Genomic DNA, 22422 nt, shown 5'->3' on the forward strand with positions numbered 1-22422 from the left:
AGAATGGATGCAAGGCATCTTAAATAGGTTAGCGAGATGAGTTCTACTTCATCATGTTGGACATAATTGCCTTTGCCTTTCTGTTAATGGGAGGTGATGGTGGGGAGATGCAGTGGTGCGTACAGGATCTGTGGTGTGTCCGTACCTGTGATCAAAGGTGGGTCAAATTTAAAGCCTACTGGCTGGGGGTTGTTCACACAGAGGGCCACCTTTAACTCAGCTTTGCCAAATAAAGTGAATGAGGCAATGAGACTCAGGAGGTCTTGCACTGGAGAAAAATCTTCCTCTGATGTTTCCTCCTCACACCTGTAAAGGTTTAATAAAATATTTTAGTATGCTCTTAAAAATAATAAATAGAAATGTAAATTTTGTTATTTAGTTCAAATCAGTTTAGAAATCTCTGCATATCCTGGTTGGGTGCAAAGATTAACATTCATAAAGTAACATTAAATGCCATAACAATGTTATGTAACTCACTTGGGTGTTGACAACTTGGCAAGAAATTACAAAAGGTCTATACAACATGAAAATATTATACTTAGCCTTATCAAGTAAAGTATAACTAAATAAGACAATGGTATGGTAATAAACTTGACTCTCTTGACTCTCTTAAATGTAATGCCCTGTAGTGCCCTGTGACTGTGAATATGGCTGTGAAAATGACCATTTCCTGTAAAAGTGGGAGGTTTCATCCTGCAGTAATCTCATTTACTATGATTCGTGAGAGTCAGAAAAATGGCCAACGTAATGAGATTGAGTTCAATTTAACAATGATCTCATTATGAGCTCCTTTATTATTTAACAGAGTAGTATTCACATTAACTGGAAAGTGAGAGTGAGAGACAGTATTGGAGGGAAATCCCCATGTTTTTCATTAGAGACCATCCTTTATAGCAGCTGCTCTATTCCTGAGAAGACTTTCTTGAGATAATCCCAAATCAAACTGGTTTCTCTATAAAAATTCAGCTCTCATTAAGAAATGAAATGAGACATACAGTACCGTGCCACGATGGCCTGGAGGACTGTATAGCCATCATTGTTCTCAAACTCTTCAAAAAGTGCAGGGTTGTTTGGGTAGGAATCCTTCACAAAGCTGAACACATTCACAGCAACCTCAGCTAGAATCAGCCCATCAACATGCTTACTCATTTTCAGCATGTTTTGGATGCAGATCTTCATACAGTTCTTAGCTACACAGGAAAATAATGGTTAACACTTTACCTTTAGGCAATGCTCATATAACTGTCTACATGATAACTACATAAACCTTTCATGAAAACTAGAATAAACCTACATTTAGATACCCTAAGCATCAGCTAACACAAAGACTGCTTTTGCTAATTTCTTCCATTAGAACATGACAACTGGTTTTGTACCTCTATGCATCTATGGTACATCAGAGTCACATGATGATGATTGTGAGGTTAACTGGAAAATCTGAACAATGAAGAATTTTTTTTTCAAAAATGTACCTTATGAGCTCCAAACTTGGTAGGAACAGAAGCAGAAAAATCTGGTATATAACACTGTATAAGGTTACACAGTGAAGGTTTTAACAATGACAATCATAACAACATGAGTTATGCATAATTTCTTTGATGTGTATGTAAAAAAATGTAAATGTATGCATTTAGGATTGTTTTTATTAATATTTATATCTATACATATCTTATAGCATCATTTCTCTGAGCCTGCTAACAGGAGTTTTTATGACTGGAATGACAGTTATTTTTTCTGACCCTTAGTTGCAGTTTGTTGTCAGCTACTATGTTGTCATCACGTTAGTCAGTTGTAATGATGTTCTTACACAAGCCAATAACAGAAAATGTCATAATGTTATGTCAACAGAAAATCCTTGTCACTTGACATCGAAAAAAAATGTCTATATGACATATGACATAAGCAATAAACAACAAATAACAAAACAATAAACATAAACAACACCCTAAAATATTAACAACAAGGAAATGGTAACAAATGGCTTTGTTGAAAAGCATGTATACGCATTTTAACAATTACCTTATATGGTAAGAATTTAGGGTAGAGTATGACTTAAACTTAAATATATGTCTATAAGGCTAATTCCAGTAGATGTTGGCTCTCATATAGACTGCTTTTGTCAGTTTTGGTGTTGGAATAACATCACAAGTGACCTTTCTTTTTCTGACATTTGATAAACTGTCCACATGCATAGGCATACTGTACACACTGTATTGTCTATGCATGTGTAAACATTTATGCCTGTGTTTTAAATCTTCCACTTAATTACTTACTTTAAAGTTCCTTCAAAGAAATTAAATTAACAATGAGAGGTCATGAGATAAACTCTGGTAGCATAATATCACAAACAAGCTTCATATCTTTAGTGGAGTTGTTTTATTTATTATTTGAGAATCATGTGAATGCAACTTAACATCATTTTATAGACTGCAGTCCTATTCCACTAAAAACAACTGAAAAACCTGACTACATTTTTCTAGACCTCTACAAACTGAAGTTTACTTTGTTTGGGAAAACTTTTAATCTGATAATATTAAGATGCTTGGAGCACACAGATGGGTGAAAACCTATGCAAATCTACACAATAAAAAAAATCTACATCTATAGAGAGATTAGATAATGGAAATATAATTAGCGCCCAAAGACAGAAGAAGTGAAAATGTGTGGGTGTTTAAACAATTCTAAAGCACACACTCTGCCCTGTGTGTAGAGCAAAGTCTTATCCCTGAAGCTTGTGGGTCATTAATTATATGATTGTGTGTGTTTGTTCATGCAAATGTACGTATCAGATTGTCTGTGTATATTTGTGTGTGTGTGTGTGTGTGTGTGTGCATGTGTGCACATGTGTATATAGGATAAGATCACTGACCTTGCAGTGCTGGAACTGTGTTCGGAACCTGGGCTGCTGATACAGCCCTGAGCACGCGGGAGACCTGTCTCCTCCATGAGGAACTACACTGGTCCCACAGGGAGGTGAGAGCAATGATCACACACTGCAGCTCCTCTGTTTCCACCAGCTGTTCCACAAACCGCACCTGTCTGCACAGCTGCAGGATCACCTGAAGAGCACAGCACTTACACGCTTAGCTCATATGTTGTATTAAAAATACATAACGTGGCTACATAACGTGACATCACAAGATCAGAAGTGATTTACCTTAATTAACATGTCCTGGAATGAACACTTGTCATCCTCCTGGTCACTGGTTGTTTTGGCAGGAAGGGCTACGAACAGATATAGGCACTTCACTAAAGCAGCAGCTAGTCCTGTGACAATTGCTGCATTCACACCCTGTGAACAACAAACTATTATCAGTTATACTGTTTAACTAAAGTACAGCATTTCTGAGAAAGAGTGCTTAAATGTGTATGGAGCTAAGGGGAACAAATCAGTGAGTGAAACTATGAGGCCTTTCTAATATAGACAAAAAGCATTAGCATGCCATAAAGTACAAAAATCAAATGAATTAATGACTGTAGAACTAAATCTTCCCAATTGTTATAACATTCCAAATTGCTGAATCTTTCAACAGACATTTAAAGAAAGCATTTTTTATTTCATTAATATCATATGTAGATTCACTGCCTACAGATAAATATAATGACAAAAAAAAATTTAAACAGCTTAAAATGATAATTTATCTGGTTACTGACTACTAGGAAAAACTTTCAGCATTTCAATCTTTAAGTGATTTCAAACTTTAAATGATTAACACCTCCCCACTGCTTCTCTAACAAACTCTAATTAATCAAAATAATCTACCACTGAAGGGAATCATGGAACAGTGTGAGTGAAAGATGCTGGTTATTCAGATGCTGGTTAGTCATGTGGCATGGCTTATCATGAACTGCAGCATTAAAGGTTAGAGAATGTCTTCACCAGTTGAAGCTAATGTACACTTACAGCGTCACTAGCAGACAAAAAATATGCAGCCTTCAACAGCAGCCATCCTTTACATCGGCCATTTTCTGTCGGTTGGAAAAACTGCTCCACCTCATATCGCGCTTCCTCTATTAAAAACAAAGACACAATATGGAGATTTAATCCTTTTTTTTTATTCTTCCATTACAATTTAAAGTAAAAGTTTGAGAATCTAATCTTAAAAGATTTTCATGGACCGATTTAGCTGTATTAAGGAGAAACTTTCATTTGATATGTATATATTACAGGTAAATGTTTTTCTTCACATATCCCAGCTTGTTAGGAAGTTGGGGACATGGTGAGACCCGATACAGTGCCCCTGAAGCAGAGATGGTTAAGGGCCCTTAAGCGCACTGGGGCTTAAACCACTGAGCCACAACTGGGCATTAAATAAAGTAAAAATGCAAATCATTCTAGAGTTGTAACCCTCTAGCACAGGTGTTTAGGATTTGGGGTATACAAAACGTATGGTACAAAACTGTAAAATATACCTAAAATATTTGCATATAGTTTGCTTGCTGTTAACTTCTATGTCATAAGAATGAATGAAAATCAACATTGAAATAATCTTACTCTAATTACATAATTCAGGACTGTGTAGAGAACACATTTCACAGCCTTATCTTCATGAAAAGGAGAAGCAGCTCTTTTCATTTTAAACATACCAACAGCTACTTTCAGTTACTCTTCTGAGGTGCTATAAACATCCTCAGTTCCACCCAGTCTGATACATGCCTGAAGATGAGCTGAAACACAGTTAATCAGTCCTAGCTCTGCTGAAAGGAACAACCTGAGGGTACCTGCAGGTTTTCCTGCCACTCTCTGCTGTATGTGAAACACCAGAGTCTCTGTCACGTGAGTCGCCAAACTCTGGAGATCCAAGTCCTCAGGGGTTCTACTGCTTTCACAAACCTTTATAGACAGCAGAAACACGTTAATATTTCCTATTGTTAATATACAAGTTACGTTAATATTTCTGAGGATCTGGTCAAAATATTTGAGCATATGAACAGTTTCCAATTTCTATGAAGCTCATGTTCATAAATCTTTATAACTGTGATTCATTAAAAGTTAATAATTATTCCTTATTACTTTTTACTGTTACCTTATTACTTAGTACTTTTTTTGACAACTTATAATCATGGTGTAATTATTAATTCTAATAAATAGCCACATGGTATACTGCACTTTTATAGTAGAGCATAACTAATAATGGTCTGTGCATAATTATAAAGCAACTGTAATATTTATTAATAATTGGATTTATGAAAACACAATAAGTAAAACATTTGAATGCTTCAAGTGAATTATATAGTAAAGTATTCGTCATTATATGTAAGTGTTAACCAATTTTGATGTACATAAACCCAAGTCTCTGGTGAATTATCACTTCCAGAAAGTAAACAGCAGAAGCATTCACTCCATGTTCCTGTGCACTTTCAGAGGCACAGATGGATCTTTCATTTCTCTGTTATACGAGCACAAGTAGGAACACCTTCGATCGATGATTTCTCATGACCGCTTCAAAAGAAGTGTTCTTTCAGTGGACCTTAAAGTCTGCACTGTTGATGTCTATTTACCCCTATCTATGACTCAAGGCACACTGCTTATCAGTGTTACACATTTATCAGTGTCAATGAGCCATATCAGGGGTGCTCACAAAATCATGTACATATAGAGTTTAGACAGGAAATATTTGTTTGGTCTGAGAGGATGTTTGAACTGAAATTTGCCTTTATGAGTGTGAGGGGTGTTCCACCCAATCAATACTGTACTATACTTAAAAATAAATAAATTTATACATATAAAATATGTTGTTATTAGTGTCATGTTAATTCCAAACTTCCAAAGATTCCTCATTTGTGAAATTGGATTAACTTTTCCATCTCTTAGTGTGTTGTATTGTTACCTGAATAAATATGGGGAGAAGGAGGAGGAGCTGCTCTTCTCTCTGTACTGTTGTTGATTTGGCTAATTCTAGGAGTTGCTCTTCAAGAGCTGTGGCTGCGTCCAGTACTGCGCGTGTTTCCTCCTCATGCCCAGGCTCTATCTGAGGTTCATCACTCTTCAGCTCTGTGCTCTCTGTACTTTCCCCTGAGGCACTCAACTCTCCAGTCTCCTTATTGATCCTCTCCATATCTCCACAAACTTCCTTCACTAAACAGGTCACAGGATCACACACACACAAACAGCTTTATTTCTAAACTGCTTCCTGTTTAAAGAGCCAGTATCCTCTGCTTGAGGAGGCTTAGAGAAACAGTCAAGCATTATTCATTTCCCCACAGAGAACAGCGCAAAAGCATTATTACACAACCTAACACTGCAGGCATTATTGTTTGTTAATCCTCATTTCACAAGATGGCAATTAGTCCTGTGATGGTGCATGCTTCTTGTGCTGAAGGGAGGATAAATCGTACTAAAAAAGATCTTTATTACAGCAGCTATAGAGAAACCCCATCTGTGGTTAATGCTCAGCTTTGCACATTATTTGTAGCATCAAGTGTAATAATATAAATGTATGCTGGGAATACATGCCAAGAATAAATGATGGTAAAGGGGGGTTTTATAGTCTTTTTAAAGTTCCCTATTTACAGTTTCTATCTTGTTCTACCTCCCCATGCCACAGCAGAACTTGCAGGGCAAGGTTGTACGGCAAAAGCTCATACCTCATCCCTCACCGGCTGAATGAGACAGAACACATGCATATGACAGGAAATATAAAACCCTGCACTGTACTTAGTTGTCATACTGATGATATACAATGAGTTTAACCAAAACTTCTAAAAGGGTTCTATAACTTACCTGTTGTTTGGAGAGAGGCATCACCTTCTGCCTTCAGGACAGTGAGGAGACAGACCGAGAGACGCAAGGAGTCTTGTGTATTTCAGCACTTAGAAAGAAACCAGCTGAGACATGCCTGTTAGGAGCCTACCTCTTTCTACCAGTTAATAATCTGCACTGGGGGCTTGAACTTTGCACAAAGAGAAACTCTTACATCAGCGGCATACGGTCATGTGCTTCACTTCCTAGACAGGGAAAAAAAAAGAGAAGTGAAGGTCTTGTATGTTTTTCTGCAAGTGACTCCAGATTTTTAGGCTCAAATATAGAATTTTAATTTTAGTTTTATATTTATGGTAAATGACAGTTCTCTATCATGCAGAACCCCAAACACTAAACACCAATGACAATTTAAAGGATTTATGATTTCTGATCTCAGAAATGCTTATGCACATAAAACTAATATGATCACAATTAAAACCCAAAGTCATGGCTGCACTCCTGAAAGGAATGTGGGGGGAAGGCGGGGTGTTGTGGAAGGACAAAACATGGGAGTTAACTCGGGGGAAAATAAGCAGCCTACAGTCGACTAATTTGAAACAGTACTGACCTCATGTGGCGGCTTGTAGTATAGGAGCAGGATTCAAGCTGTTTTATTATGGTGTGGATAGTAAGAGAAATGGGGTAGGTGTGGTCCTGAAGGAGGAGTTTGTGAGGAATGTTCTGGAGGTGAAGAGAGTGTCAGACAGGGTGATGAGTCTGAAGTTAGAGGTTGAAGGGGTGATGTTGAATGTTGTTAGTGGCTATGCCCCACAGGTAGGTTGTGAGCTAGAGGAGAAAGACAGATTCTGGAGTGAATTAGATGAGGTGATAGAGAGTATTCCCACAGGTGAGAGAGTGGTGATAGGAACAGATTTTAATGGACATGTTGGTGAGGGGAACACAGGTGATGAGGAGGTGATGGGCAAGTTTGGAGTTAAGGAAAGGAACCTTGAAGGACAGATGGTAGTGGACTTTGCTAGGAGGATGGACATGGCTGTGGCTAACTTATTTTCAGAAGAGGGAGGAGCATAGAGTGACTTACAAGAGTGGAGGTAGGAGCACACAGGTAGACTACATCCTATGTAGAAGAGGCAATCTGAAAGAGATTAGTGACTGTAAAGTGGTAGTGGGAGAGAGTGTAGCCAGACAGCATAGGATGGTGGCATGTAGGATGAATTTGATGGTCTGTAAGCAGAGGTCAAAGATAGAGATGGAGAAGAAAACCAAGTGGTGGAAGCTGAAAAAGGAGGAATGTTGTGAGGAATTTAGACAGAAGTTGAGGCAGGCTCTGGGTGGGCAGGTAGTGCTGCCAAATGACTGGGAAACTACAGCAGAAGTGATCAGGGAGACAGGAAGAAAGGTGCTGGGTGTGTCATCTGGAAGGAGGAAAGAAGATAAGGAGACTTGGTGGTGGAATGAGGAAGTCCAGGATAGTATTCAGAGGAAGAGGTTAGCCAAGAAGAAGTGGGACATGGACAGGACTGAAGAGAATAGACAGGAATACAAGGAGATATAGCACAGAGTGAAGAGGGAGATGTCTAAGGCCAAGCAGAAGGCGTATGACGAGGTGTACACTAGGTTTGACACTAGAGAAGGAGAGAAGGACTTGTACAGGTTAGCTAGACAGAGGGATCGAGATGGGAAGTATGTGCAGCAAGTTAGAGGTATTAAGGATAAAGATGGAAAGGTGCTCACAAGTGAGGAGAGTGTACAGAGGAGATGGAAGGAGTACTTTGAAGAGCTGATGAATGAGGAAAATGAGAGGGAACAAAGAGTAGAAGGGGTGAACTCTGTGGAACAGAAAGTAGATAAGATCAGAAAGGATGAAGTCAGGAAGGCTTTGAAGAGGATGAAAAGTGGAAAGGCAGTTGGTCCTGACGACATCCCGGTGGAGGTCTGGAAGTGTCTAGGAAAGGCGGCAGTGGAATTTTTAACTAGTCTGTTTAACAGGGTTTTAGCGAGGGAGAAGATGCCTGAGGAATGGAGAAGAAGTGTATTAGTGCCGATCTTTAAGAATAAGGGTGACGTGCAGAGTTGCAGCAACTATAGGGGGATAAAGTTGATGAGCCATACAATGAAGCTCTGGGAAAGAGTAGTAGAAGCTAGGTTAAGGAAGGTAGTGGAAATCTGTGAGCAGCAGTATGGCTTCATGCCCAGAAAGAGAACAAACAGATGCAATTTTTGCTCTGAGAATGTTGATGGAGAAGTATAGGGATGGTCAGTGAGTGTTTGTAGAGTTGGAGAAAGCGTATGACAGGGTGCCAAGAGAAGAGCTGTGGTACTGTATGAGGAAGTCAGGAGTAGCAGAGAAGTATGTCAGAGTGGTGCAGGACATGTATGAGAGGAGCAGGACAGTGGTGACATGTGCTGTAGGTCAGACAGAGGAGTTCAGAGTGGAGGTGGGACTGCATCAGGGATCGGCTCTGAGCCCCTTCCTATTTGCTATGGTGATGGACCAGTTGTCAGAGGAGGTCAGACAGGAGTCTCCTTGGACAATGATGTTTGCAGATGACATTGTGATCTGTAGTGAGAGCAGGGAGCAGGTGGAGGAAAACCTGGAGAGGTGGAGGTTTGTGCTGGAGAGAAGAGTAATGAAAGTCAGTCGTAGTAAGACTGAGTACATGTGTGTGAATTAAAGGGAGGGAAGCGGAACAGTAAGATTACAGGGTGAAGAGGTGAAGAAGATACAGGAGTTTAAGTACTTGGGGTCAACAGTCCAGAGTAATGGAGAGTGTGGGAAAGAGGTAAAGAAGCGAGTGCAGGCAGGTTGGAATGGGTGGAGAAAGGTGTCGGGTGTTCTGTATGGTAGAAAAATAGCAGCGAGAGTCAAGGGGAAGGTGTACAGGACAGTGGTGAGACCAGCCATGCTGTATGGTTTAGAGACAGTGTCACTGAGGAAGAGACAGGAGGCAGAGATGGAGGTAGCAGAGCTGAAGATGTTGAGGTTCTCTTTGGGAGTGACAAGGTTGGACAGGATTAGGAACGAGTACATCAGAGGGACAGCTCATGTTGGACATTTGGGGGACAAAGTTAGAGAGGCCAGGTTAAGATGGTTTGGACATGTCCAGAGGAGGGAGTGTGAGTATATTGGTAGGAGAATGTTGGACATGGAGCTGCCAGGCAGGAAGAAAAGAGGAAGGCCAAAGAGGAGGTATATGGATGTAATAAATGAGGATATGAAGCTAGTGGGTGTAAGTGTTGAGGATGCAGAAGATAGGGATAGGTGGAGAGAGATGATTCGCTGTGGCGACCCCTGAAGGGAAAAGCCGAAAGAAGATGAAGACTGACCTTATGTGGCGTGAAGAGGAAAAATCACAAAGGTGAAACAATATTAAATAAGATATGCAAATAAACAGCTAATCACCCAATTACAGTGCATGACTACCAAATAAACCCTAATAAATGTCCATTAAATACATAAATGTAAACAAAACAACAACAATAACACATTTACTATACATATGTAATTATTATTGTTGTCTGGTAACTTCTTCTAATGCTAATAAGTAATAATTCATATTCTGTTGAGTCAAAAGTCAAAAACACAGTCACTGCTACTGCAGTTAGTACACTTGGCCTTTGTAATGCACTGTTGGTTTAATTTTGAAGAACATGAAAGATGGAAAATGGCAAAATTACAAATGCTTAAGACACCAATTCGGGTTAATTGATGACATCGTCAGCAATAAATTGATGGCTAAAAAGAGATTCCATTAGCAACATGCTATTTAGCTCTCCATAAACTTAATTTGCTTGAACATGTTCAGTTATATGTTTAACATAACCTGTGGTTTTTGTCATCAAATATCTCAATACATAGTTACAATCTTTCCACATGACATAAAAGTATCTTCTAATGCATTCCTGTGAGCATTCTTGTTCAATTCTTCACAACCTAAACTATGCCAAAATCAAGTACATCTAGTGGTTTTTACAAATAGGGCACATAACATTGTATTATATTGTTTTATAGTATTTATACTGTATATTATAGGCATGGAATTGTAATTTTTTGCTCTTCTTCTTCTATAATATATAATCTAATAATAAACCAGATTTATAAAGTTCGTCATGGCAAAATTTGACTTGACGAAGCAAGTAGGGTTCCAGCACTTTTACAGGTGATTGGATAGGTCACCAGAATACACATAGCCCACTTCTCCTCGATGTGAATAATAATAATAATAATAATAATAATAATAATAATAATAATAATAATAATCGGCTTATAAAGCAAAACAGAATGTCGCCTCTTTCAAGCCAACATAAAAAGTGTATGGATTAATAAACGCTGTATGGATTAAGGCTGTGGGCAAGCACATTTTCAGAATAGTGACACACACACACACACACATACTAATTTAAAGTAGAGTAGCTTATTAACCTTCTGTCATGTGTTTGGTAGAAGGGAGGAAACCAGATGATCCAGAATGTCACACAGCAATAATCTGTGAAACTCCACATAGAAAGTAAACTGAGCTCAGGATCGCACAGAGCCCCTGAGCTGTGCTCGAGCATGCCCCGCTTTGCCATGATGCCAAAATGTCTGTAATATTCCTATTCCTGTAATATCCACTGATAATTGTGAGGCACTGTGGGGAATACTATGCTCTGATATTAGTTGAAACTCCACTTAGTGTTGCTTCACCATTTCCCACACAAGTCCTTGTTTTATCAGTTTTCCTCTTAGGCTGGTGGTAGCTAAGTAACCGGCTAAATACACGCTGTTTGTCACTAACTGGATAATAATATTATTCTAACTAAAATAAAGGGCAGACGACAAAAAGACAGAGAAGTATCGGAGAAGCATCGCAGTTTGTTGTATATGGGGCTGCATAGCCACAGACCAGTCGGGGTGCCCATGCTGACCTCTGTGCACCTCCAATGAGCACATGAGCATCAGAACTGGACCACGGAGCAATGGAAGAAGGTGGCCTGGTCTGATGAATCATGTTTTCTTTTACATAATGTGGATGGCCAGGTGGAAGGTGTGTGTTGCTTACCTGGGGAACACATGGTACCAAGATGCACTATGGGAAGAAGGCAAGCCGGTGGAGGCTTGCTTTGGGCAATGTTCTGCTGGGAAAGCTTGGGTCCTACCATGTTACTTTGACATGTACAACCTACCTAAGCATTGTGAAGACCATGTACACCCTTTCATGGAAAAGGTATTCCCTGATGGCTGTGGTCTCTTTCAGCAGGATAATGTGCAGTGCCACAAAGCAAAAATGGTTCAGGAATAGTCTGATGAGCACAAAAACAAGTTTGAAGTGTTGACTTCAAACTCCAAATCTGCTGCTAACATCTTGGTGCCAGATACCACAACACACCTTCAGGGATCTAGTGGAGTTCATGTCTCTACAGGTCAGGGCTGTTTTGCAGCAAAAGGTGAACCAACACCATATTAGGCAGGTGGTTATAATGCTATGCCAGTTTGGTGTATATAAAACGTGACATATATGTAAAATTCCACTGGTTGTTGGTTTCTAATGCAAAGTAATTACACATTACCACACACCTAATACAGTGATACACTGGTGCATTGTGTTATTATGCTGCTATGCTACTAAGTAGTAATTAGACAACAGTCAGTGTTGCAGAAACTTTTGGAAATGTTTAGCTAAAAATCCATCTTAGTCTGACCATCTACAAGCTACAAAAACATAGGTCAAAATGGTCAAACTGGTAGACCATCTTCACCAAGTGGAAGGGAAAACATTTCTAAATTTACCTCCTCAAATGCATGTTGCATAAAAAATCTCAAACATTATTATTATTACAAAATTATTTTTTTTTAGTTTAGTTAAGGAATAAGGAAGCTGGGAAATAACTTACTAGCAAGAAATGATGGTATACCAGTTTGGCCAGCTCAGCCTGTGTTTCAGTAGCTGGTCAATGGATTTTTCAGTAAGGGGTTTGGATTTAAAATGTAAACACAATTCTTTCTTCATTTTTTCTTGCAATATCTGACATCCTTCAATTATATGCAAAAATCAACCAGTTAATAGCAACATTAAATGTTAATAACTTGACCTTACTGATTTTGAAGACTATCAAGTGTTATATGTGTGTATTTTCATGATTGTTCATTCATTCAAACACTTAAATATTTAGAGGAGATTGGTTAGAAATACAGAAAGATAAATGTAAAATGTTAATGAGCTGGATCGTATATATACACCGATCAAGCATAACATTATAAGCACTTATAGGTGAAGTGAATAACAATGATTAGTTCCTCATCATGGCACATTAACAAGGGCCAAATTGTGATGGCTAGACAACTGGATCAGAGCATCTTCAAAACTGCAGCTCTTGGGAGGTCTGCACTGGTCAGCATTGGTCAGTATCTATCAAAAGTGGTCCAAGGAAGGAACAGTGGTGAACCAGCAGCAGGGTCATCCGATCCAACAGACGAGCTACTGTTGCTCAGATTGCTGAAGAAGTTAATGCTGGTTCTGATAGAAAGGTGCCAGAATACACAGCGCATCACAGTGTTTTGGAAGCAAAAGGGGATCAACATAACATTAGGTAGGTGGTCATAATGTTATGTCTGGTCGGTGTACTTGTATTTTGAAGTTCAATTATATTTATGGTGATATATTGTCACGTGAACACACGAGCCCAATCAGATGCGAGGGGCGGAGTTCTGCTTCTGTCGAATCAGTGGTATCAGCGGTATAGTGGGAAATCGGCTCACTTTACTCCTGCTGTTATTGTTTTTTTATTCCGCTGCTCTTTGAACAATTATTGCTGTTTTACACCGACTCAGGAACTATTTTCTTCTCCGTTAAAGTATGCAGATCGTGCGGATGAATAGTATCATATAGCTGTGGGTTGTAATTGCAGCACTATGCCGCTGGTGACTGGAGGAAGCGGTGTGTTTGAGGCGGTTCAAAGGGGAGATGGTGAACAAGTGGCGCTGCTCGTTCAACAGGACCGGAGCATCCTGAAACAAAGAGGTGGGTTAATCACACAGCTTTGTTTAACAGGCCTTATCTGTGGTTCTTCAGACAGATGTGTTAACTAGACTTGTCTGTGGTTCTTCAGACAGATGTGTTAACTAGACTTGTCTGTGGTTCTTCAGACAGATGTGTTAACTAGACTTGTCTGTGGTTCTTCAGACAGATGTGTTAACTAGACTTGTCTGTGGTTCTTCAGACAGATGTGTTAACTAGACTTGTCTGTGGTTCTTCAGACAGATGTGTTAACTAGACTTGTCTGTGGTTCTTCAGACAGATGTGTTAACTAGACTTGTCTGTGGTTCTTCAGACAGATGTGTTAACTAGACTTGTCTGTGGTTCTTCAGACAGATGTGTTAACTAGACTTGTCTGTGGTTCTTTAGACAGATGTGTTAACTAGGCTTGTCTGTGGTTTTTCAGACAGATGTGTTAACTAGACTTGTCTGTGGTTCTTCAGACAGATGTGTTAACTAGGCTTGTCTGTGGTTCTTCAGACAGATGTGTTAACTAGGCTTGTCTGTGGTTCTTCAGACAGATGTGTTAACTAGGCTTGTCTGTGGTTCTTCAGACAGATGTGTTAACTAGACTTGTCTGTGGCTCTTTAGACAGATGTGTTAACTAGGCTTGTCTGTGGTTCTTCAGACAGCTGTGTTAACTAGACTTGTCTGTGGCTCTTTAGACAGATGTGTTAACTAGGCTTGTCTGTGGTTCTTCAGACAGATGTGTTAACTAGACTTGTCTGTGGCTCTTTAGACAGATGTGTTAACTAGACTTGTCTGTGGCTCTTTAGACAGATGTGTTAACTAGGCTTGTCTGTGGTTCTTCAGACAGATGTGTTAACTAGGCTTGTCTGTGGTTCTTTAGACAGATGTGTTAACTAGGCTTGTCTGTGGTTCTTCAGACAGATGTGTTAACTAGACTTGTCTGTGGCTCTTTAGACAGATGTGTTAACTAGACTTGTCTGTGGCTCTTTAGACAGATGTGTTAACTAGGCTTGTCTGTGGTTCTTCAGACAGATGTGTTAACCAGACCTCAGTTGGCATTTCCCTGCATTTGCATTTCGCTCTTATGTTGTTATTGGCAGTGCTTTGTCAGGTCGAGCTGCAGCTTAAAGTTTAGTTTCTTCAACATGTTTTTCTTTAAACACTGATCTTTACATATTTATATATAATGTTTATCAAGCAACATCATGCTCAGGCTATACAACATCAGTTTGTTTGTTTGTTGCTTGGTTTTTCAGTGTTTTATAGCTTTTAAATGTGCTATGTGCAGAAAAGAATGAGAAAACAACAACAATATTAGTAGATTTCATATGGAGATGTTAGTAATATGGAGGAATAACAGTAAAAAAAAATAAACAATTTATTGCCTTCTTATATATGTCTTATTGCATGTGCAAAATATACTAATTAAGAATACAGCTATGTAAAGTAAGAATGTGTATTCTTTTCAGGTTGGGGTGGATTTACTGCCCTCCATTTTGCTGCTCTTCATGGGAATAGGCCAATAGCTGAACTCCTCCTGAACAGCGGCGCAGACCCCAATATACCCTGTGATGCCGGACAAACCCCCTTTCACTTTGCTTGCCGGTATGGAGTCCCTTCAAAACAATATATTAATCCATTTCATGTTGTTAGTGAAAGCATTTATTTGCATTATTTTCAATCCACAATTGTTGAACAACTGGTGTAGTATATGTGTTATTGATTTTTTTCTCTGTAACAGAAATGGTAACATCAGCATCATGCACAAAATGATGCAGCATGGAGCAGACCTGCGCATTGTAGATCAGCAGGGAAAAACGTCACTGCATCATTCAGTTAGTGGAGGAAACATGTGAGTAACTCAATATTCTGTTTAATCTGATTTAAAAATTTCGCTCATTTGGTCTGTAACCTGGGTTGTGTTCTGCATTAGTGTAATTCCTGTGAGCTCAGGATAAGCAAAGAGGCATTGCTGGAACTGGGAGAAAATGTTAATATCTTATAGCACTGATCCACTTTTTTCACTGCTGTCTGCTGATCAGTGTTGCCATGCAGTACCTCTGGGAGACGACAATGTTCCAATTCTCAGATGCTGATAACTTCTTGATCACGCCACTTCACATGGCAGCATCCACTGGCAATACAGATGTGGTCCGGTATCTGCTCCGAGAAAATGTAAGCGGCTGAAATGGATTTGGAGATAAAAAATATTAGAATTATAACTTATAATATATAGTGAGTACTGTTAACACTTTTATAGCATTTAGTGACTTTTTCTGTGTTAAATAAAAGTTTTACAGGCATTATTTTAGACTTTTCATCCTCTCCTTTAGTACAAGTGTATGGTTCATGGCATCTGTTTGTACATAGTTCTTTTAATCTGTAAATTATGATATGTCCTCGATGTGAAACTAGATTTGAATAAAAATGTTGATCTTAAGAAAATACATACAATTTATAATAATAATAATAATAATAATAATAATAATAATAATAATAATAATAATTCAGTGGTGTCAGACAGTCATATTAAAAATCTGGGATTTAGTTTTTCAAAAATAGGAAATAAACAGAAGGCTTTAAATATTCAAAACAAAGAAAGTAAATGTTTAGTATCTTGCATTTATAATACTCATGATTCTGCACTATTTCTGGGTTTGCTTTGTACAAAAGTTCAGATATTCCTCATGTCTAATCTATTCTGTTGAACTATGTGTTCAGGTAGCACTCTGATGGATTTGAGCATAAAGGTTTGTACAAACTTGAGGAGTCCTGCTCGAGTGCACAGTGTCATTAAAGCCAAAAGGGAAACTTTGAAATGCATCTAAATATTTCAGTGGTTACACTTTTCACTCAAGTTGTTGTCAGTAATATAATGTGTAATGAAAGTTGCCACATTAATTTAGAAACAGATGCAATATAGAGGCATTTTCTCTAGTGTTCTCAGACCTTTGGACCCCACTGTAAAATTGAAAAGTGAAATAGATACACAACACATGTTTTAAAACATATAACACTTAAAAGAAATCAACTTTGATAAAATGAAAATTGATAAAATGTCCTGAGGTGTCATTATGTAATATATTTGCTGTCATCTTCCCTGCTGCCTCCTCATACACCGTCTGGGGTATCAAAAATGTTATTTCTTATTCAATGTGTCTATATAGAGGAGGTTTGAAATGTATTTACACACATATCCCTATATAACTACACAAATTACACAAACTTATTCCAACAAAGATTTAAGTTCATTAACAGTGGTCCTGTTATTACTGTGGAAGTTAAAGCATGATTTTTAGGAGACTTATTGATAGTTGTCTATGTGCAGACCTTCTGATGGGTCACTGTGGTGAAGTGGAGCAGACAGAGATTTCAGGGGTTTTAAGTAATTGGCTTTAGGACAATGCCATCTTAACCGGATCACGCAATAAAGTGTCAGTCAGGTGGTAACATGGTTAGAAATCATTGGATTCTGTTTAATAGTATTAAATTTTTCAATAAATATTTTTCCAGCTGATTTTGTTTTTGCACTCCCTGACTAGAGATGTTCAGCAGATGCAGTTGACCACCAGGGGGCAACAGCGTTGCACGTGGCTGCTGAGAAAGGCGCAATTGAAGTATGCTGGCTACTACTACGCAGCACCGGACTCCACATTTTACACATGAAAAACCATGCTGGCCTCACACCTTTAGACCTCTGCAGTCGTGGAACAACTTTTAGGTGTGTTGAGTGCAACTATTTGTCAATAGTTACTACTCTTTGACCAGAAGGAATATTATAAGCTAGAAGAAGTCATTCTGCAAAATCACCTGCCCCTTTGTTCACCCGGTCGGTTTTATGTCATTGTTTGTATTTCTTATTTCTATATTTCAGGCATCAGCAGCTCACCAAAATGTTAAAGCAGTTCATCAATAAACCAAAGGATCAAAAACCCAGAGAATCATATGGTAGCATTGATCCATCAGTCACTATAATATTTGAGAATTTCTGTTCTGGATGGATGAATATATGGATGTTTTTTTTCTAATACAGAAATGTACTACTGGACACTTCTTCTGCCAAGTGTCACTGGGGCAGTGGTGCTGCTCATAGCTGCAGCCCTTGGAGAAAAAGGAGGTGTGCTCTGTGGTTTGTTGTTTCCCTTGCTGGCAAAAGTCACCTTGTCTCAATACCACAGAATGAGTGACTATCAGAGGTTAGAGAGTTATATTATCATTCTGTATGATTGTGCTACATTATCACAGAATTTATTTGGATTTTTTTATCTCGTCTGTTTTTTGCTTCTAGGTTACCAAATCCCATCTATCTTGGAACTTTGACTGCAGCCATAATTCATACCATAATATGCTTTTACTATAGAATTCTGCCTGATATCCTTCACTGGTAAACGCGGAGCCTTTTAACCTACGCTGAGGGAATTTTGCTGAATGAGAGAGACATGAGTTTCAGACAGCATGGTCTTCCAAAGTTTATTAAGAGACAGAGAGTATATGCAGCATATAAAAGAAGAAATGCAAGAAACACTAACATGACATTTTCCTCATATGCTAGTTTCAGCTAAAGCAACAGTTTTACTTCTGTGAGCTGAGTTATGCCAAATATGGTCTCAAAAACAAGGATAGCAGTTAATGTCGAGACATCAAAAAGGAAGTGTCTGAGACAGTGAAACAAAGACCACGAGACGAGAGCATGCTAGTTACATTCAAAATGCATCATTTATATACTGTATAAAAGGTGTTTGGATTGTTCTGATACACACTACATTAAAGTTGTCCTTAACCCTATTACATATTTGGCCAGCTTATACTGTCTTAAATGTTTCAGTACTACACTTCTCTGTGGTTCTCTGGCTTTTCTGGAAGCTTCTAACCCAGCATCCAGGCCGATTGAAGGCAGCTGATGCAGATCCTACAATCTCCAGCATAGCAGACTTGGTAGAGTCTAACCAGAATCCCAGTCGCTTCTGTATTTACTGTGAGGTGAGAAAACTCCATAGCAAATGGAAGGATTTGGTTTGTGTTCATTTCTTTTTTAAGTCGTTTTGATTAGAAAATAATGCATTGCATTTTTTTTCTCACTTTGTATGTATTCCATTGATTTCTGCTGATTTTATTCTATTCCTTTATGTCATGTTAGCTGTTCCAAGTGGCCAACTGCAAGCACTGTCGTCTGTGTGACCTTTGTGTCATGGATTACGATCACCACTGCCTTTTCCTAAACCGCTGTGTGGGCCAGAACAACCACCGTGTCTTTTTACTCTTCGTCCTGGCCATGATAGTGGCTCAGCTCTTTTTCGTGAGCACTGCTGGATATTACCTTCATTGGAGGTCAGAAGTGGAGAAGAGCTTGAGCTGGAGCTCAGTAGCAATGAGAGAAGCCTGGGTGCTCCTGCTTCTCATCATCAATGCGCTCGCTATCCTGTGGGAGACTTGGCTGCTCTCTGAGCAGTTTAATGCCATCTCTACTGGAACCACCACATACTTCAGACAGGGTCACCATAAGAAGTCATCCTGGAGCAAGTGCGTGGTTACAGTTCTTTTGTTTTTAATTGAAGGGAAGAATTTTAGGAGTCAAAATCAAAATGCTGTAGATATTTAGATGTAAAACAATTTACTTGTTGCTTTTACAATAACAAATTATTAGTTAATTAAGACTGATGAACAACTGTTGTTACTTGAAATTGGTTTTAATTGGTGCACAGTTTTTATTTATTTTTTTTGGATGCGCATCACTGTGCTTCCTACAGAGGAAATATTTCATAGGTAAACCACTGTTGTTTTCATGATTAGTTTTCACTGAACCGCTTTATTTACACTGTTCATACACTTTTTGGTATTTTTAATATAATATATAATAAATATCCTTGATGATGTGATCATTTTGAAGGCTCAGGATGGAATTAGATATGCTGAGCTTATACATGTAGTCAATGGCAGCTTATCTGGTCTAACCACCATATTAGGTTCACTTCGTAAGTAAAAAAAAAAAAAAAAAAAAGCAAACAGCTATGCAGTTTTTCAGCCAAACTCTTTCCATCGCTGGGAAGAGATCATCAATGATCAGACATTATTTGCATGGGGTGGATTTTCAGCAGTGACACTGACATGGTCAGTATACCTATCAAAGTGGACACCTGAGTATATGTTAGGGGTGTAATGCAATGGCATTCTCTGTATCTGTTTAGTGCTACAAATATTTCAATGTGCATCAGTATTTAGATTTGTGGTCATGGTCTAAACACTAAGGGCTTTTATCTGTACCACTGGAAAAAAAAACATAAACAGTGGTAGAAATGTCAGCAGGTCATAAATAAATAAATGCTGTGAATGCACAGCACAACACGAAAGCAAAAACCTCCCACCCAAGTGGCTTTTTGTTATGTTCTGCATCCACATCAGTCTTAACTAGGTGCTGTGTGAACAAATAGATTGCCTCCTATTTGTATCTGTATTTGTACACATTAATAATATTTTAGATGTTATTTTTGTTCAATCTGAATAATGCATTTGTATTTGGTCACTTGTGTGTGTGTGTGTGTGTGTGTGTGCGCCATAACATTAAAATCACTGACAATTCTCAAAATTTATGTGTTGGAAGAAGGCAAAAATTGAAAATGGTCAAGCATAACGATCTGTGTGACTTTGCAATGGGCTAAATTGTGATGTCTAGACAACTGGGTCAGAGCTTCTCCAAAACAGCAGGTCTTCTGGGGTGTTCCTGTTATGCAGTGGTTAGTACCTACACAAGTGGTCCAGTGAAGGACAGGTAAGAGGGTCATGGGCACTCAAAGCTTAGTGATGCGCATGAGGAGTGAAGGCTAGCTTGTCTGGTCAGATCCCACAGAACCGCTACTGTAGCACAAAAGAAAATGCTCATGAGTAGTTTGAGGAACATGGCAAAATATGAAGGTGTTGACTTGGCCTCCAAACTGACCACTGTAATATGAACACCTGTACACCTGCTTAATCATGTAATTATCCAGTAAACTAATCACGTGGCAGCAGTGCAATGCATAAAATCAAGCATATAGAGGTCAGGTTGATGTTGATGAGTCCCAAACATCAGAATGGGGAAAAATGTGATCTGGCTACACTACACCGCTACAGTGACCCATATAACTACTCTTTACAATCATGGTGAGCAGAAAAGCAAAACAGATTGCACAACACGTGAAATTTTTAGACAGATGGGCTACAACAGCAGAAGATCACATTCACCTCCTTTCCTGTCAACCAAGAAAGGGAAGAGAAGGAGGCTACAGTGGGCACAGGCTCTGGACTATCATCTGTTTAGTTTTAGTAAATTTGTTCTTATTGTAGCCTCAGATACCTGTTTCTGTTCCTGTATATAAATACACAAAGTTCATGTATTATACTGAAAATTCAAACCCACCTCTCTTTGAATATTAATAAAATTAATATTAAACATTAATTTTTAAAACAATATATAATTTTGACCTGCCTATCCTTATATCTAATAAATAGCTGAATGATGTGTACCAATGTCAGGATTAATCTGAACATAGGCAGCATATTCGATTTAGCTGTCAAATCTAATAAGTCTTTTAAGTTGTTAAGAACATGTTTTGCAGCACTGGAAAAAGACCTCTTGCATTAGACACTAGTGTGCTCTGCCAGAGCGCTAATAATGCTTTTAAGCTGAGATTTCATCATCAGTCATCTGCATAGTCTGTGTTTGCTCAGATCCTAATTTATCATTGATTTTCTTGTGGTAAGGCCAGTCAGTAAAAGAACATGAATCTGCAGGGTTGAGAAAGATGACCATAGATAATTACATTTTATTACTCAGACACAGGCCTAGTCACAGTTGCATCCACCCTTATCCCTCCCTCTTTGTCTTGTCAGTGCAGATTTCAGAGGAAATGCAATTTAGCTGCTAATCTCCAAACGTGCATCACAGGCTTTAGAGCAGTGGGTTTCAATCAGCGGCCTAAGATGGTAAAGCAGAGAAGCCATCAATGTAATCAACTTTAAAATAATCATAAATAATATCTAAAAGTTTTATTGCTAGTCAGAAATTTGAAATTTGTAGGTGAATAGAGTCAGGATAACATTGTGGTACAGTTGCCACCTCAAAGCTGCAGTGTTCCTGTAGTGTATTGGCTAAATGTTAAATGTGAGGCTCCTTTAAGAGGGTTAATGATGGTGAGAGGTGGGTTTTAGTTGTTCCTTCAGGAAGGGGGGTGTGTATATAAAACTTATTGAAAAAGTGCTAACTGGTGTTGGTGTTTGATTCGGTGATTGTATTAATAAAAGGATTTAAAATCTACTGCTGTTTCCTCCTGCCTTCAGTATTCCACAGTACCCATTTCAATACTGAACCTGGTTTACTGTCTGTTTGGACTTTCACATGATGTCCCCATATCTGTGTCAGTTTCCTATGGGTTATCAGGTTTCTTTCCACTTCCCAATGACATACCAGTAGGTAGAGTGGATATGCTAAACTGCCTCTAGGTGTGAATGTTTGTGTGAACGCACTACATGTGTGCATGATCGACTGGTAATTCATCCAGGGTTTATTTATGACTAGTGCTCAGCGTTCCTTGGATATCCTCTGTGACCCTAACAAGGATAATCAGCGTAAGGTCTTTTGTGAAAAATTTACACAAATTGCTCAGAAATTTTTGTCAGTCAGGTAGGTTTCTATATGTACAGAGGTTTTTGTCTTTTGCTTGTGTTAGCCAAAAACTGTAAAAGATTTAAAATTTCCCT

General features: G+C 38.6%; 2 protein-coding genes across 2 annotated transcripts in view; one reads left to right on the forward strand and one right to left on the reverse strand.

Annotated features, from left to right (window-relative positions):
• Nucleotides 1-6900, reverse strand: part of wdfy4 (WDFY family member 4) — a 43432-nt gene extending 36532 nt beyond the window's left edge. The window contains exons 1-8 of the mRNA XM_058384441.1: nt 6725-6900; nt 5832-6079; nt 4723-4834; nt 3905-4011; nt 3158-3292; nt 2870-3059; nt 1001-1190; nt 146-306 (exon numbers count right to left, since the gene is read on the reverse strand). Coding sequence (XP_058240424.1) covers nt 146-306; nt 1001-1190; nt 2870-3059; nt 3158-3292; nt 3905-4011; nt 4723-4834; nt 5832-6059 — 1123 coding nt within the window. The 5' untranslated portion in view covers nt 6060-6079; nt 6725-6900. The remainder of the gene's footprint in view (nt 1-145; nt 307-1000; nt 1191-2869; nt 3060-3157; nt 3293-3904; nt 4012-4722; nt 4835-5831; nt 6080-6724) is intronic.
• A 6487-nt stretch (nt 6901-13387) lies between these two features.
• On the forward strand, nt 13388-22097 carry si:ch211-223a10.1 (uncharacterized). Its single transcript, XM_058386726.1, has 10 exons — nt 13388-13704; nt 15159-15294; nt 15431-15541; nt 15732-15864; nt 17232-17410; nt 17564-17637; nt 17723-17885; nt 17978-18060; nt 18479-18669; nt 18827-22097. The coding sequence occupies exons 1-10, from the start codon at nt 13596-13598 to the stop codon at nt 19286-19288; spliced, it is 1641 nt and encodes a 546-aa protein (XP_058242709.1). The 5' UTR covers nt 13388-13595; the 3' UTR covers nt 19289-22097.
• The last annotated feature ends 325 nt before the right edge of the window (nt 22098-22422 follow it).

The sequence above is a fragment of the Hemibagrus wyckioides genome, linkage group LG03 (assembly GCF_019097595.1).
Source record: "Hemibagrus wyckioides isolate EC202008001 linkage group LG03, SWU_Hwy_1.0, whole genome shotgun sequence".
NCBI lineage: Eukaryota > Metazoa > Chordata > Actinopteri > Siluriformes > Bagridae > Hemibagrus > Hemibagrus wyckioides.

What these genes read in the sequence shown, in the direction of transcription:
- si:ch211-223a10.1 (XM_058386726.1), top strand. Translation starts at nt 13,596, where the DNA reads ATGCCGCTGGTGACTGGAGGAAGCGGTGTGTTTGAGGCGGTTCAAAGG. An exon ending in GGTATCTGCTCCGAGAAAAT is followed by an intron (nt 15,865 to 17,231) that starts GTAAGCGGCTGA and finishes CTCCCTGACTAG; the next exon opens with AGATGTTCAGCAGATGCAGT. An exon ending in AGAATGAGTGACTATCAGAG is followed by an intron (nt 17,886 to 17,977) that starts GTTAGAGAGTTA and finishes TTTTGCTTCTAG; the next exon opens with GTTACCAAATCCCATCTATC.